The sequence below is a fragment of the Mercenaria mercenaria genome, chromosome 7, assembly GCF_021730395.1.
Source record: "Mercenaria mercenaria strain notata chromosome 7, MADL_Memer_1, whole genome shotgun sequence".
In the NCBI taxonomy this organism is placed as follows: Eukaryota; Metazoa; Mollusca; class Bivalvia; order Venerida; family Veneridae; genus Mercenaria; species Mercenaria mercenaria.
Window position 1 is genome coordinate 16,539,166 of NC_069367.1, and position 17,635 is coordinate 16,556,800.

At 36.0% G+C, this 17,635-nt stretch overlaps 1 protein-coding gene across 1 annotated transcript in view; it reads right to left on the bottom strand.

Moving 5' to 3' along the window:
• LOC123554840 (uncharacterized) overlaps positions 1–17,635 on the bottom strand; it is a 76,366-nt gene that overhangs the window by 23,905 nt on the left and 34,826 nt on the right. The window contains exons 7-12 of the mRNA XM_053547701.1: positions 16,298–16,393; positions 14,643–14,829; positions 6,778–6,932; positions 5,855–5,966; positions 5,005–5,093; positions 2,872–2,983 (exon numbers count right to left, since the gene is read on the bottom strand). Of these exons, the coding sequence (XP_053403676.1) occupies positions 2,872–2,983; positions 5,005–5,093; positions 5,855–5,966; positions 6,778–6,932; positions 14,643–14,654 (480 nt within the window). The 5' untranslated portion in view covers positions 14,655–14,829; positions 16,298–16,393. The remainder of the gene's footprint in view (positions 1–2,871; positions 2,984–5,004; positions 5,094–5,854; positions 5,967–6,777; positions 6,933–14,642; positions 14,830–16,297; positions 16,394–17,635) is intronic.

Consider the following 17,635-nt stretch of genomic DNA (forward strand, 5'->3'; position numbering starts at 1 on the left):
AATAATAAAAAAGTTACTAAAAATAAGCTATTTATAGTAACGTAAAAGGGACGTAATAAGAAAGAGAATTATTGTAAGTGAACAAAAGAAGGATCTGCCAAATAAATCTGTTGACATAAATGAATTTTCAGATCAGTATCTTCATTAGTTACGGAGATATACCCATTTTTAATTTGAAATAAAGGAAGGTAATTTGACATAAAATCAGTCCATAGTTATCTACCCTGATTGGCTCAGTCCAACTAATGACAATAATGAAATTTCAAATAAGTCCTATAAGTACTTACTGATATAAATTCATTTTGATTACAATCAGGGGAGGTAATCAGATATAAAATAACTCTGGAACCTACGATTGGATCTGATTTGTCATGAAATCCAAGAGTTATTGTTGTTGAAGATATTTTGGAAGTTTGTATCAAATAAAATCATCAATGAAGTCTCTACATGGCTGCAAAAGCCAAAATAGCCAATTTTGGACCTTTAGGGGGCCATAACTCTGGAACCCATGATGGAATCTGGCCAGTTCAAGAAAGGAACCAAGATCTTGTGGTGATACAAGTAGTGTGCAAGTTTGGTTAAAATCAAATCTTAAATGAAGCTGCTATTGTGCAGACAAGGTCAAAATAGCTAATTTTGGCCCTTTCAGGCGCCATAACTCTGAAACCCATTAAGGGATCTGGCCGGTTCAAAAAAGAAACTGAGACCTTATGGCGACACAAGTTTTGTGCAAGTTTGATTAAATTCAAATCATAAATAAAGCAGCTATTGTGAAGACAAGGTCAAAATAGCTAATTCTGGCCCTTTCAGGGGAATAACTCTGGAACCCATAATGGAATCTGGCCAGTTCAAGAAAGGAACCAAGAACTTATGGTGATATAAGTTGTGTGCCAGTTTGGTAAAAATCAAATCATAAATAAAGCTGCTATTGTGCAGACAAGGTCAAAATAGCTAATTTTGGCCCTTTTAGGGGCCATAACTCTGGAACCCATATTGCAATCTCGTCAGCTCAAGAAAGGAACCAAGATCTTATAGTGATACAAGTTGTGTGCAAGTTTGGTTAACATAAAATCATAAATGAAGCTGCTATTGTGAAGACAAGGTCAAAATAGCTAATTCTGGCCCTTTCAGGGACCATAACTCTGGAACCCATAATGGAATCTGGCCAGTTCAAGAAAGGAACCGAGATCTTATGGTGATACAAGTTGTGTGCCAGTTTCGTAAAAATCAAATCATAAATAAAGTTGTTATTGTGCAGACAAGGTCAAAATAGCTAATTTTGGCCCTTTTAGGGGCCATAACATTGGGATTTGGCCAGTTCAAGAAAGGAACCGAGATCTTACGGTGATACAAGTTGTGTGCAAGTTTGGTTAAAATAAAATCATAAATGAAACCACTATCGTGCAGGCAAGAAATTGTTGACGGACGGACGCACTGACGACAGACGAAGGGTGATCACAAAAGCTCACCTTGTCACTATGCGACAGGTGAGCTAAAAATGGCAAACTGATGCTAAAATATTAGAAAGTAGGTCAGTAGGTCACATTCATGGTAACTGAAAGTCAGTTATAAAATCGGTATGCGAAACTGTACATGTCATCCAAATTTCAAGGCTGTATCTCAAAAAAAAACAAGAAAGTAGGTCAGTAGGTCAAGGTTACAGTAAGGTGACATGTAATCACTTGGATACAACAGGTTAATATATTTAAACAGTCCAGGAAATATGATCTGATAATTTTTGAAGTATTTTTTCCTATATAACTCATATAACAAGTGACCACTAGGGCGGGGCCTCTTTTCACCCCAGGGGCATAATTTGAACAATCCTGTTAGAGGTCCACTAGGCAATGATATATACCAAATATCAAAAGCCTAGGCCTTGAACTTTCAGACAAGAAGACTTTTATTTTTTTCCCTATGTTTAATTTGGGACCCCAGGAGAAGGGCCTCTTTTCACCCCAGGGTCATAATTTGAAAAATTTTGGTAGAGAACCACAAGGCAATGCAACACACCAAATATCAAAAGCCTATGTCTTGCAGTTTCAGACAAGAAGATTTTTTTCCTATATAAGTCTATGTAAAACTTAAGGACCCCCAATGCAGGGCCTCTTTTCATCCAAGGTGCATAATTTGAACAATTTTGGTAGAGGACCACAAGGCAATGCTACCTATCAAATATCTATGGTCTAGGTCTTGTGGTTTTAAACAAGAAGATTTTTAAAGTTTACTCCTATATAGGTCCATGTAAAAGTTGTGAACCCCATGGCGGGGGCCTCTTTTCACCCTAGGGGCACAATTTGAACAATCTTGATAGAGGACCATAAGATGATGTCACATGCCAAATATAAAGGCTCTAAGTCTTGCGGTTTTGGACAAGAAGATTTTTAAGTTTTTCCTTTCAGTTGCCACAGCAACCTGAGTTCTGCATGCAATTCAATTCTTTGAACAATTTTGAAAGGGGACCACCCAAGGATTATTCTTGTGAAGTTTGGTGAAGTTATGCCAAGTAGTTTTTAAGGAGAAGATTTTTTTATAAAATGTTGACAGACACACAATGCATGACACACGACAGACATTGAGAGGTCACAAAAGCTCACCATGAGCCTTTGGCTCAGGTGAGCTAAAAAGGTATTGGAGGAAATAATCCCTACCTTGAGATATTGATGAAAAAGGTCTAATGGGAGGTAATCCCTACCTTGAGATATTGATGACAAAGGTCTAATGGGAGGTAATCCCTACCTTGAGATATTGATGACAAAGGTCTAATGGGAGGTAATCCCTACCTTGAGATATTGATGACAAAGGTCTAATGGGAGGTAATCCCTACCTTGAGATATTGATGACAAAGATCTAATGGAAGGTAATCCCTACCTTGAGATATTGATGACAAAGATCCACTGGAAGGTAATCCAGGTCTTCCAACCTTGTACTGAACTTTCTTTTCAATCTGTAAGGATCTGTCTTTAACTTTTCTCCAGGTATGCTTTAACATAAAACAGTATGCTTTAACAGAAAACAGCAATAACATAAGTTGCTAATAACAATAAAAGCTTGAACTGAGATGTTGTATTTCACTTGACTTGAGTGAGTTTGCCAAGTCTGGATCACATAAGGCACACAAGTTATAGAACCTGTAAAATGAAGAACAACTGAATACATCTCAGATGAAGCTACTGATATTACTGTCCTTTTTTATTCTATTTTATTTTATCAGAATCAAAAATTGACTAAATACAGGCAAAATCGGGGGTAAGATTTCTACCTAATGTAACATGCATTTTGATTTCTAACACTTCGTACAGTCAATATTGTGGATGCAACCACGTGTCCTCAACGGCCATTTGTCTTTAACGACCACTTTGAATTCCCCCCGAACAATTTTACTATTAAAATATTTGCGCTAAACGACTTTTGTCTAACGCGACTAAAGACCGCTGATTTTCGGCAAAACTGACTGATCTTTTTTATTAAGCTACCGCTAAAATTTAACTATGTCCATATTAAATCATCTTTACATCAAACACTGCCGCCGATTAATTATGAGAACGTGTTGACACTTAATTCTCGATTGCAAAAGGTGAGAAATGTAAGCAACATCTGATGGGAGCCCACAATCACTGCATAATTGTAAGCGAGATACCGATATGACCAACCAAATTTGTCGTTGTTTTTAAGATCTGCCCATTTTTTTCCAATAATAACTTGACCTTGATAAATATGGAAAATCGCATATCGTGTTATGCATGTATTATAAGCTATCCTATGTGTAATTGACTGATCTTGAATATGTCTAAACGGAAAGTGTTAACGTTGGATGATAGAGCTTGTGTGTTGGAATTAAGTAAGAACAAAATTGCTCGTAAATTGGCTGAAGAAATGGGCGTAGGAAAACCCAAGATTCAAAACATTCTGAAACGGAAAGCAGAAGTGTTGGAGGATATTGAAAACAATGTTTCAGGTGATTGTAAACGTGCAAGGAGAGTTACTGTTCACGAGGATGTAAACAATTTGGTATATGAGTGGTTTTATGACGTGACTGCTAGGAGAATACTCGTGTCTGGGCCTGTCTTGTGCACTCAAGCTCTTAAGTTCGCGAGTGTTCTTGGGGACATTAACTTCAGGGCATCGACAGGATGGCTTGCTTCATTCTTGAAACGTAATAACAGTGTGAAATTCAGCTGATTTTATCGAAGTAAAACACACACTTTATTACACTTTGAAGTTTTACTGATGTATGTAAATATTTCATGCATATGTTAATCTTTATTCTGAAACACTTGCATAAAATGAAGAGAATTTCAAACTATTAAATTGATATGAATAACATGTATTTTATCTGCATCCTTAACCAATGTGTCTCTTACATACACCAAATGAAAACCACATGACAACTTAAGTCCAATATATTATGCCCAATTTCCGTACTTTGTCCTAAGAGACCGTTATCTTAAGAGACCACTTTTTGCCTGTCCCTTGGGTGGTCTCTAACACAAGACCTGACTGTATTTACTTGTGGAATACCAGCCTTAATTAAGACAATACTTAAAAGCATATGATAAGGTGATTCTACCTGAACAATTCAAAACAGTCATACTAGTGATGAAAAAACTAGCAAATGGCCTGGGATACAAAATCCCCTACTGTTTTAATCTATTCACTACAGTACAAAGAGGCATGACTAAACTAGAAGTACCACACAAACTCACTGAGGAAGCTTAGAGCACACTTAGTTTTACATAACTAAAGTCACATGGTGACTTTTCTGCATATAAGTGGAAGACTTGCAGGTGCAATTTCTAGAAACAGCTGGCTCTGACCTGCCACAAGCCAGCCAGATGTAAGAGCAAAATTACCTGCTCTAGAGTGTTCAACCTACTTGGAAAATGTTCTAGAGCTTAATCTACTCAGAAAATTATTTATCTGAACAGAGAATATCTGTCTTTTAGTGAATAATAATATCATAATCTGAGGTAACACTAAACATATTGAGCAGTAAAGACATACCTTGCACCAACATCAAGCTTGATGAGTTCTTTCTCCTTCTCCAGTTTCTTTACTTGTTTGTTCAATTCTTTAATTTGCCTCTCATAGGCCTGAAAATATCAAAAAAACATTTTTACCAAATAACAAGGCAACAAATATTCTATGTTCACTAAATGAGTTAACACTTACTCTGTGTTCACCAAACTGTAAGGCAACGCATAACTGTATGTTCACCAAATTATAGAAAAATGCATAACTTGTTTGCCAAATTATAAGATAACACATAACTCTTATTTTCACCAAATTGTAAGGCGCCGCATAACTCTATGTTCACCAAATTATTAGACAAACCATAACACTATGTTCATCAAATTATAAGACAATGCATAACTCTATGTTCATCATTATAAGGCAACCCATAACTCAGATGTTTGCAAAATAACAAAGCAATACAAACTGTATGTTCACTGTGTCAACACATACCCTGTTGTTCACCAAATAAGAACAGACATATTCTGTGTTCATTATAAAACAAAAAAACACATTTAATTGGTATGCCTTTAAATTTGTCAAATACAGAAAGCAATTTTATTTGAAAACAACTGCAATTATAACACATGGAGCATGTTCCATTAAAAACCTGACTTTAAATAATAATTTTTACATTATTGATTGTACAATAAGTAAATACATTTTGATGTTGGGAGATTTAGGCAGTTTTCATTACAAAATTAACTCTTGAGTTTTAAGATACTTTAAATTTTCCACAGATGCTTCTGAAATGTTTAAAAGTTTAATGTTGAAAGGAATAAATACTTATACATAAGTTGATAAAGAAAATACATGAATGCTGATCAAAATAATGACAAACCCTGATTAATGATTTAAAGTTGCCGGAAGTCTCCTGTTCCTTAGGTATGGAATAGAAAGAGGAATTCTCATCTTCTTCAGAACCTTCTGATCTGTCTACATCTCCAACAGATCTGTAACATAGTAAAACATCAATACTTGTTACCGGTACATAACTGAATAATATATATGCAGGAGAAAGTATGTTCATAATACATGTATAACTAAAGTCGTGTGTCCGTAGGACAATGGTGCCCCCAACCCACACACTTTCTATCACTGTATTGTCATATGTTACTTGTTGACAATGCAAAACTAAGTAAACGTTTACATTACCTTGTGTTATAGGAAAGAGTCATCAGCAGTGTGGAATGGGGGTTTTGATACTACAAAAAAAATCATCATGTAACTGGAAGAGAAAAGAAACTGGGAGAGGTAGGGTTAAATCCCAAATAAAACCAGTACCCCAGGTGCATAACTTCATAGGCTCAATAATATTCCTAAAAGGATTTGTGACTCTAGATCAAATACGTTTTGAGGTAAGTGTGACACAGAAGTTCAAGCCCTAATTATGCATTTTGATTACGTCACAGGCCATAACCCTGGTCTTGAGAACTGAAATCCCAAACAAATCTCAAGGTGCACAAATTCACATGCTGAACAATATTCTTCCTTGGTTTCATGATTCCAGGTCAAATACTTCTTCAGATGTATGTGGCACAAATTTTTAAGGTCTTTATGCATATGCAAACTTCTTAAAATTATTTAACGACAGTAAATCCACCCAATTAACCATGGTGAAAGTCAGCAAGCACAACACAACAGTGTCCACTAACCCAAATGACTTCATCTATTTAAGGAAGACTGTTAAAAGTTAAACTATCAAATACATCAATGAATTTTCCCAGCTTAACGGATTTCAGTTATATCGATCAAATGAGGTACCTATACATTTCCAAATCTTTTTGCAAATTCTGTAACTGTCGTTCATATGTGTCAATTATATCTAACAGTTTATCATCCATGGTATGGTAAGCCCTCGCAGTTCTCCGTCGGAACTCTTGAAACACTTCTGTCACTGTCTTATTCCGTCGTTCCTCCTACAGTAAACCAGGATAATGTCATTTATACAGTATGTTTGTTTGTGTCAGTGTCATTTTTTGCATAGCAGACGTTTGCCGAATTGGTTTGTCTATAACAGGTAAAGAAAGGCGAAATTTTGCTGTTTCAGCAGGAAAAGCTTACACATGATAAAAAATTATTGCATTTGTCTTTCCATGTTAAATTTATGAAACTCATTGTTGTATACGCTAGTGTATCATATTACATGTAGCATGCTTGGTTAAACCGCAGGCTCTCTGTGAGGGGAGTTCTCTGATAGCGTTAGAAATGCACACACGTCTATATGTATGAATGTAGAGTGGTGGAACCTATGCTCGCGGTATTCCTATGCTCGCGGTATTTCGATAAATATTCTTTCTGCAGAAACACTGATAAAAAATATTTCATCATGCTATGTTCAACACCGGTCAGTGGTGAAATGCCTTTACAACAAACGTAGCGATAGCCGTGCGTGCCGCTCACGTGACGTATACAGTAGCCGATACATTTTACACAATCTGTATCCGTCGCACAAATCTCACACAAATATGTCAAAATCACTAACTAAAGTTAGTTTTTTATTAGAAATCATGCATTACATTCAGATATAAGATACATTTAAGAGCAAGATGGGATGAATGTGACGCCTGGCTACACTACGATAGACTTGCGAACCATGAAAAGATCGATGTTGATCTTAGTATTTTGACAAAGTCCAAATGGTTTTTTCTGAGATGTAGGGAGGAGTAAATTTCCTACACAAAGAAAGAAGTGTAGAAAACATTAGCGAGTTAATCACTGTTATTGTTTGAATCTTTAATACTTGAACATTCTGTTTTTAAACAACATTATTATATGTTTTTAAGCTTTGTTCTAATAGTGACTCTATTTCTGTAAGGGAAATATACACATAGAGGCACATACTAAATTTTATCCTCATTTCTTTTGTTTTTCACATAATAAATGAGTAATGTGCTAAATATTATATTCGCATATGCTTGTTTGTTCATTTTAAGCCTGCTGATTTTTTTTTTTTCGTCCTTAGTTTAATCGATATTACATACCGCCAGCATAGGTTCCCTTCAGGATGAATTTTCACCTTTTCACGTATGCCGTGTCGATAGCTCACTAGACGACTAAGTCACGTGATGACGCACATCAACAATATGTTTCGATAAAAGGAGGATAACTTTATGTTTTTGTATAGGCAAAACAAAATAATATTTTTTTCTTGCTTCTTAAAAAGATTATATATGTACAAAATACCGCGAGCATAGGTTCCACCACTCTAGAATGAATAAATGTTTATTAGTTTATTTTGCCTTATTTATTTAAATATGAGAACCCACCTAGGTACAAACACAACAAATGGCGACGAGGATGGGATATCAATGAGTTTTAAAATTTTGGATTAAATTCCGGAAGGAAAATGATGGATTTGATTTTGTTTGACAAATTCATTAAACTGAAACAGTTGGATTAAATTCTGAACAGAAAAAAATATTGGATTAAATTTCGTGAATCAAACAAGTTGACAAAACATTGTGGATTAACTTCCTAAAGAAAGAAATGTGTGCAGGATTAAATTCCGTTTCAGTAAAAAAGCAACAATTGTAAAACAATTTGGATTAAATTCGTGAAAGGGTTAAAAAAATTAACAATAAAGAAAATGGCAAAAGCATTATCTGTACCTAGTGTGGAACACTTTAATATGACAGGAGACCCTAGTAGCTTGCCAAGCAAATGGGAGCAATGGCTGAAATCGTTTCAATACTTCGTTGTCGGTTCGGGCGTCACGGACAAATCACAAAAACGAGCACTACTGCTGCATCTGGTAGGACCAAAAGTGCAAGGGATTTTCGAAACACTGGACAATACTGGAAATGACAATAATTTTGACGCCGCAGTTGATGCATTGAATAATTATTTCAGGCCGAAACTCAATGTATCATATGAACGACACAAATTCAATTCAGAACTAGAATGTGTCTGTAGGACACTGGGTGTGCCCCCCACTGGTACATTTGTCACAATTAAGTGGCAATAATTCGAATGTTTGCAGTCTTAATGGGGTATCATCCTCAACAAACATTTTATGAAAAGGATTCATTATTCTAGGCGCTATACTTTTTGAGCTATGAGCATCACAAACATAAAATCCACTATTTTGGCTATTTCAAGGGCCATAACTCTGTAATAAGAGCTAAGATTCTCAAGAAGAATGCCAAGTGTGTCACATCACGATAAAGACTCCAGCAAGGTTTCCTGAATTTACATCAAATACTTTTTGAGCTAGGTATATAATTAGGTGAAAAAGTGCATTTTTTTACTATTTCAGGGGCCATAACTTTAAAAATAAGGGGTGGAGCCAGCCAAAAAATTAGAGGTGTGCAAGTTTATATCATGATAAAGACTTATGCGAGTTTTCAACCATTTATATTAAATACTTTTTGAGCTAGGTGTGTCACAAGGTGAAAATGTACATTTTTGACTATTTCAGGGGCCATAACTCTAAAAATAGGGGGCGGACCCAAATGAAAAATAGGAGGTGCACAAGTTCATATCATGATTAAGACTCATGCAAGGTTTCATGAATCTATATCAAATACTTTTTGAGCAAGGCATGTCAGAAGGTGAAAATGTGCATTTTTGACTACTTCAGGGGCCATAACTCTGAAAATTGCGGGGCAGACCCAAATGAAAAATAGGAGGTGCACAAGTTCATATCATGATTAAGACTCATGCAAGGTTTCATGAATCTATATCAAATACTTTTTGAGCTAGGCGTGTCACAAGGTGAAAATGTGTATTTTTGACCATTTCAGGGGCTATAACTCTAAAAATATAGGTTAGAGCAAGATGAAAAATAGGAGGTGCGCAAGTTCATATCATGATTAAGACTCATGCAAGGTTTCATGAATCTATATCAAATACTTTTTGAGCTAGGCATGTCACAAGTTTAAAATGTGCATTTTTGACTATTTCAGGGGCCATAACTCTAAAAATAGAGGGCGGAGCAAGACGAAAAATAGGAGGTGCGCAAGTTCATATCATAATTAAGACTCATGCAAGGTTTCATGAATCTATATCAAATACTTTTTGAGCTAGGCATGTCACAAGGTCAAAATGTGCATTTTTGACTATTTCAGGGGCCATAACTCTGAAAATAGGGGGTGGAGCCAGACGAAAAATAGGAGGTGCGCAAGTTCATATCATGATAAAGACTCATGCAAGGTTTCAACAATTTATATCAAATACTTTTCGAGCTAGGCGTGTCACGAACTTCGGACGGACGGACGCACGGATGCACGGACAAGACCAAATCTATATGCCCCCACCACTCATGGGGGGGCACAAAAACGGAAACAGAATGAAACTATCCAGGACTTTGCTACGCGACTTAAACAACTAAGTATTTCATGTGACTTTAATGACACAAATGACAGAATACGAGACCAGATTATTGAAAAGTGCACATCTACAACGTTACGCAGAAAGTTTCTCAGTCATAAAGATTTAACATTAGAAAAAGTTTTGGAACTGTCATCAACGTTCAAACGTGCACAAGACAGTGCCACAAAAATGGAAAATCAAAGTACACAACAGCAACAAAAAGATGACACCACGTTTCACTGAAACAATCGACTATGCGTCAAAGACAACAACGTGCAAACAGAGGTAGAGGCAGATTTCGTCAACAGGCACCGCCAACGCATGTAGAATGTTACAGCTGTGGCCGCAGGGGCCACATGGCTAAAGACCCAAATTGCCCAGCAGCACGTGCAGCATGTACAAAATGTGGCTTTATTGGACATTTTGCAGTAAAGTGTAAATCTAAAAGGAAAAAGATACAACCAAAACAGAAAGTTCGATCACTTGAAAATGAAACATCCTCAGACAGTGAAAATGAATATCTTTTTAATATCAAATGAATTGGGAATGTGTCAAATAAAATAACAGACAACGTCGGTAACATTCCGCTGAATATGGTTATAGATTCAGGAGCTAGTTGTAACATTGTTGACAAAAGTACATGGAATTTTCTCAAATTGCTTGGTATATTTCGTGCGAAAATTGAATTCTATTCAATGACTATTGATGATGTAGAATTCTCAGTTTTGGACGGTAAGGGACAAGCATTGCTTAGTAAAGACACGTCAATAAGTCTCAGTGTGCTAAGGATCGGACCAGAAGTGAATTTGGTCAAAGAGGACATCATGGGTGAAAACCCAGAATTGTTCAAAGGAATAGGGAAAATGAAAGATTTTCAATTGCAAATTCCCATTGATGAAAAAATCGAGCCAGTTGTTCAATCGGTAAGGCGTATACCCTTCAGTCTCAGAGAAAAGCTAGAGAAAAAGCTATTAGAACTAGAAAACAATGATATAATCGAAAGAGTAAACAGTCCTAGCCGCTGGGTAAGCCCAGTTGTTGTAGTGCCTAAAGGAGACGACGATATTAGGCTTGTTATCGATGTGAAGCGGGTACGACACCAGATTTCTACCGTAGACGAGGTGCTGTACAATTTGAACGGATCAACAGTGTATAGTAAGCTAGACATTTCAAATGCCTATCATCAACCCGAGCTTCATCCTGATTCAAGGGAAATAACTACGTTCATAACTCATGTTGGAATGTTCCGTTACAAAAGATTTCTCCAGGGAGTTAGCTGTGCTAGTGAAATGTTTCAGAAAGTGCTTGAACAAGTTCTACAAAACTGCCCTGGCACACGTAACATTATGGATGATATAATAGTGCACGCGCCTACAAAAGATGAACACCAGAAGTGTTTAGAAAATGTGCTCAGAGTGTTACATGAAAAAGGGTTCACATTAAACCCATCAAAGTGTCAATTTGAAATGTCAAAAGTGACATTCATGGGAAACGTATTGTCCGAACATGGGGTTGGTCCAACCGAAAGTAAAGTGCGCGATGTGCTCAACGCAAGAGCACCACGAAATATTGCGGAAGTTAGGTCATTCTTAGGATTAGTCAATTTCAATGCTAGGTATATTCAAAATCTGGCTTCAATTTCAGATTCGATGAGAAAACTCACACGAAAAAATGTCATGTTTAAATGGGGCCGCGAAGAGCAAAATAGCTTTGATACATTGAAACAGAAATTGGCAAGTGCGGAAATATTAGGTTATTTCGACATAAAGGCCAAAACACAAGTCGTGACCGATGCAAGTCCCTATGGGCTTTCAGCTGTTCTCACTCAACGTCAAGGCAATGATTACCATGTTATTTGTTATGCTAGCCGCAGTTTAACTAATGTTGAGTCGAGATATTTCACACATATTTACACGGCATTGACTTTGAACTTGTTACTAATTGTAAAGCTGTTCAGTACATTTTCGCGCCAAAATCAAAACCAAGTGCGCGAATCGAAAGATGGGTCTTGCGATTGCAGGGATATAGATATACAGTGCGCCGTGTCCCAAGCCGCGAGAACATTTCAGATTGTTTGATTGTAGATTGTCTGAGTAGATTATTGGCTGATGATAAAGAGAAACGGATGTCATATTTTATAGATGATGATAACTATATCATGAATATAGCACGTGCCGCAACGCCTGAAGCGGTAACAACGCGAGAAATAGAAAAAGCGTCTAGATACGACCCTGAAATGTCTTCAATTCGTGACTGTTTGATGTATGGTTTATGGTACAAAATTCCATTTAAGGAATATTTGATTGTTAAAAACGAATTGTCGGCTATTGGATTCTTAGTGCTTAGGTACGCGAATTGTGGTACCAAAAGAATTAAGAACGAAAATACTCGAAGCGGCACATAGTGGTCATCCAGGTATAGTGTCAATGAAACAGTCACTTCGTACACGCGTATGGTGGCCACAGATAGATCAAGATATAGAGAAATATTGTAAATCTTGTCATGGGTGTCAATTAGAAGGCCCTCCGCACCTCCGGAGCCACTAAAACCGACGGATCTACCTAGCGGACCGTGGGAATATTTAGCATGTGACTTATTAGGACCACTTCCGACAGGTGAACATTTAGTAGTGGTAACAGATTTTTACAGCCGATTTATGGAAATAGACATCATAAAATCCACCACATCGGAAAATATTGCTACAGTTCTAATGAAAATGTTTGCGAGACACGGAACATGCTTCCTTTTAAGGACTGATAATGCAAGTTATTTTACAAGTGACTATTTCAAGTCATTTCTAAAAGAACATGGCATTAAACTCACACATTCTATGCCCTTAGCGCCATATCAAAATGGGCAAGTAGAAAGACAGATGTCAAACATAATGAAGCGTATTCGCATAGCAATTGCTGAAAAACGTACTTGGAAACATGAGCTTCAGACATATTTATTGATGTATCGCAGTAGCCCGCATGCTACTACAGGTGTAAGTCCTGTACGGTCGTAAAATTAGGACCAAAGTCCCATGCTTACAGGAATACGGAAAATTCGATCTTTCCGATCAATCTGTAAGAGACAGAGACTGCGAGAAAAAAGAAAAATCAAAACAGTATACGGATCAAAGAATGAATGCAGTAGAAAATTCCATTTCTGTAGGTGATTTAGTCTTGTTAAGAAACAAAAAGAAAGATAAAACAGACATGCGTTTTTCGTCTAAACCTTATATTGTTACGCAGAAACACGGGAATTCGGTTACCATAGAGAGAGATGGGGTGCAGTATAAAAGGGATGTCACTCATTTAAAAAAGTACGAAACGCCGTTTTCGGAAAATACGTCCCATGAAAAGAAAAAGCGCATGTCGAAAAAACCAGAAAAATACAAAGATTACATCTGTGAAAATGAGTACAGTTGACATAAATTTTGTGAAACATGGAATTAAACATTGTTTGCACCTAAAATGTTGTGGTATTAAACCGCCACAAAGTTTAAATTTCTGATAATAACATACGATATCATGTCAATTTGATATGACAAGAACATTAATTCATTACCACCCTAAATTGCTATACTGTTTACAAATGGATTAATTTTACAACCATGTGTCGACATGCCATGAACTATCTTGAACTTAGTTTAATGTTTTGATTGAACTGCGTGAATGAATTGTGACAGTGGAAAAACATTTTTGGAAATTATATTAATAGCTTTAGGAGTTTATTGTTTTAGGAATAAATAGCTTTCGTGATGGAATTTTGAATTCAATTTGTACTTTATTAAACTGCATTATTTTCAATTTCCTATTTTAATTTAGAATCAGTAAATATTTAATGCATGCATAATTTAAAAAAAAAGAAGAAGGAAAGTGATGTTGTATATGCTAGTGTATCATATTACATGTAGCATGCTTGGTTAAACCGCAGGCTCTCTGTGAGGGGAGTTCTCTGATAGCGTTAGTAATGCACACACATCTATATGTATGAATGAAGAATGAATAAATGTTTATTAGTTTATTCTGCCTTATTTATTTAAATATGAGAATATGAGAACCCACCTAGGTACAAACACAACACTCACTGAATAAAATTGACAAAATGCTAGACAGGGCCTTGCTTTTTATTATTATATTCAACTCTTTTAAATAAATTGAATATGAAAAGACACTCGTGTAATATCCTCTATGTATTAACCATAATGCATTAAAATACCAATATTTCACAACAGTTCTTCTTTGTCTATCAGTAGTAAAAAATTCAAACCACACAGGGGAGTGTATGAAATTTTACAGTCAAGTATATGAATAAAATGACTCCATTACCTGAAGAGACATAGAGCTCTATTACGTAGTTTATCTTTTAATCTGTCTAGCTCTTTTTCTTGTTGTTTACATTAATATTCTAGATCTTTAGTTTTGGCTACTACTGCATCCTTGTGTTGTTGACACGCTCATTAATGTCCCAAACATCATCTGTCTGAGATCTGGCAGGATCGGCTGACTCCAGTTCCTGTATATATAAAGCAAGATACAACATATTAAGTGTAGATTATAAATCATGGACATATGTCTGAATAATTATTTCTCAAAATGTTTAGACGGAAGGCAGGCATTTTTTAATTTTTAGGTCATATTTATCTCCTACATCGCTAAATTATGTAATTTACTGACAGGGAAGGGTGCAGTTCCTGTAATCTTGTTTAAATATTTTTAGCATTTAATGTACAAACCTAAACCCATTTGAAAGATTTTTATAAGACTAGATATAGAGACTTACCCTAAGCCTTCTTTACACAAGGGAAACAATCTGTTTATATAGTGAAATTGTTGAGTGAACACCGTTTCTTAATCCTAATCCTGCCTATGTTATATCAGTGCAAAGGAAAATTAACCTATCTATGATAAATGCCATGTTTGATTAAACAGTTATGCATCTAACAGTCTTGAAATTGATTTCTTGGATTTTCTCATATTTCTAGATATTTTGATGCATATGTATGGGTAGTTTAGATTGTTCTCTTTCCAGCAGTAGCCTTTTCAACATACTTCACCTTGTGAAATTCTGTGGGTTTTGACTTTTAAAAAAAAAAATCGTCTGTTTGTTGACAAATTTCACCACAAAAAATGTCCTACTTTCTCCAGGGCAATCAATTATTTGATCTTTACATAGTTTTGTATTCAGGCTGCTAATCCATGTGGCAGGTATGCATGCTTTTTTCATGATTAGAGGTAAAAAGTGCATAGTTTGCAAGAGGTTCTAGGTCAATAGTCATCTAAGCCTATCATAAAGTCTTTGGGGAGTTGTCTCCATTTTTTCCAAATATTTCATGTGGGATCATTTTTTTCAGCTCAAATAATTATTTTTCATGAAATGATATTTTAGTAATTTTTTCAGTCCTTGAATTTTGATGCAAGTAACTACACATATTTAATATAGATAGCTCCTACTTGAAGTTTGTATTTTCAGTTACAATGCCTACTAGATATTTACATTGTAAATAGTCTTCCTCTACCTGTAAGATATAACTAGAGTTGACTGCACAACACTTATCGTCCATGATGGCCTGTCAAGATGCAAATGTATATGTATTTTTTTATACTGCAACTTTGACCTATTGACTTAAAAACATGCCTATCTGCTTGCTACAGCCAATCATGCTAATAAATTTGAAGGCCAAGGCCAGTTTCTTAAGTAACTGATCAGAAATGTTTCCAGTCTCAAGGTCAGGTGACCCTGACCAGGTGACCTTGACCCTTTAAGTATTGACCCTACAAAAAAAAAGGGCTCATCACTTGTCCAAAGAAAAACATCCTTTAAATTCAACAGTTGTATGTAAAGTCCAAAGTGCTCCTGCCACTGAGCGGAAACTGTTTTTCAGCTCCAAAGGTCACTGTAGCTGTTACCTTTGACCTCCAACCCCCATCTCAATATATATGTCTTACATTAAATGTTTTACAACAACAAGAGAAAAACCAACCTTCACCCTTGCTCTTGAACTTTCTAACATGATTTCAGGTCCTTCATTTTACTAAAGTATTTTTCTGTAAGCTCTGTCTGCCTGTCCAATTCTTCCCTGTATGGGTAACAAAAGGTATTTCAAACTTCTAGTTACACTATACAAATAAAAATATGACAGTATTTCATTCAGTTCTGACGCTATCAGATAGGCTGGTATCTCATACTTCCATATTTAATACAAGAGCACCCCCTTGCGGGTGCTGACACTCATCTGATTTTTTTGTATAATAGAAATATTGTCCTACCCATGATTTTCTAAGTCTAAAAAGGGCCATCATTCTTGCAAAAAGCAGGACAGAGTTATGTTTTTTGACGTATAGCGTCCGCTTATGATGGTGATAAACTGTTGCAAGTTTTAAAGCAATAGCTTTGATAGTTTATGAGAAAAGTTGACTTAAACATAATACTCAACCAAGAAAATGATTTTCTAAGTCTAAGGGGCAATAATTATTGCAAAATGCAGGATGGAGTTATGTTGTTTGCTGTACAGGGTCAGCTTATGATGGTGAACAAGTGTTGCAAGTTTCAAAGCAATAGCTTGATAGTTTAAGAGAAAAAGTTGACCTAAACATAAAACTTAACCAAGAAATTTGATATGTTCTAAGTCCAAAAGGGGCCATAAATCTTACAAAAAGCAGGATGGAGTTATGTTTCATGCTGTACAGGGTCAGCTTATGATGGTGAACAAGTGTTCCAAGTTTCAAAGCAATACCTTTGATTAGGGGTGGGCGATATACCGCGGTACACCGGTTATTGCGATGTTTTTTCCGACGATACGATATTGCGATATGATTTTCGAATACCGGTTATTTTATAACATTAAGTAACACTAACGTAAACCAAGAAGATTCACAAAAAAAATTCCTTTTCTTGCCAGCACGATTCAACTTTGTTTTCATTTTTCTCCTTTCATTTCCGGTGCAGGTAGCAGACAGGTTTACAGCTATTTTACGGACCCAGTTCCACATAACAAGAGGGCCATGATGGCCCTATATCGCTCACCTGTTATCACTGCACTTGAGGACAAGAAGGTCCTCAGAAAAAATATCTAAGTCCAAAGGACAGGAACAACAAAGGAAAGAAATTTAACCAAAAAGAAAACAAAATTCTTACAAGGTACAGATATGTCAAAATACACCTAAAAATTGGAGGTACCATCCATGTTGTACCACAAAAAAGTGGTCTCGGTTTTTCCCTACGGCCAATAATAAAAAAGTTACTAAAAATAAGCTATTTATAGTAACGTAAAAGGGAAGTAATTAAAAAGAAAACTGTTGAAAGTGAACAAAAGAAGGAT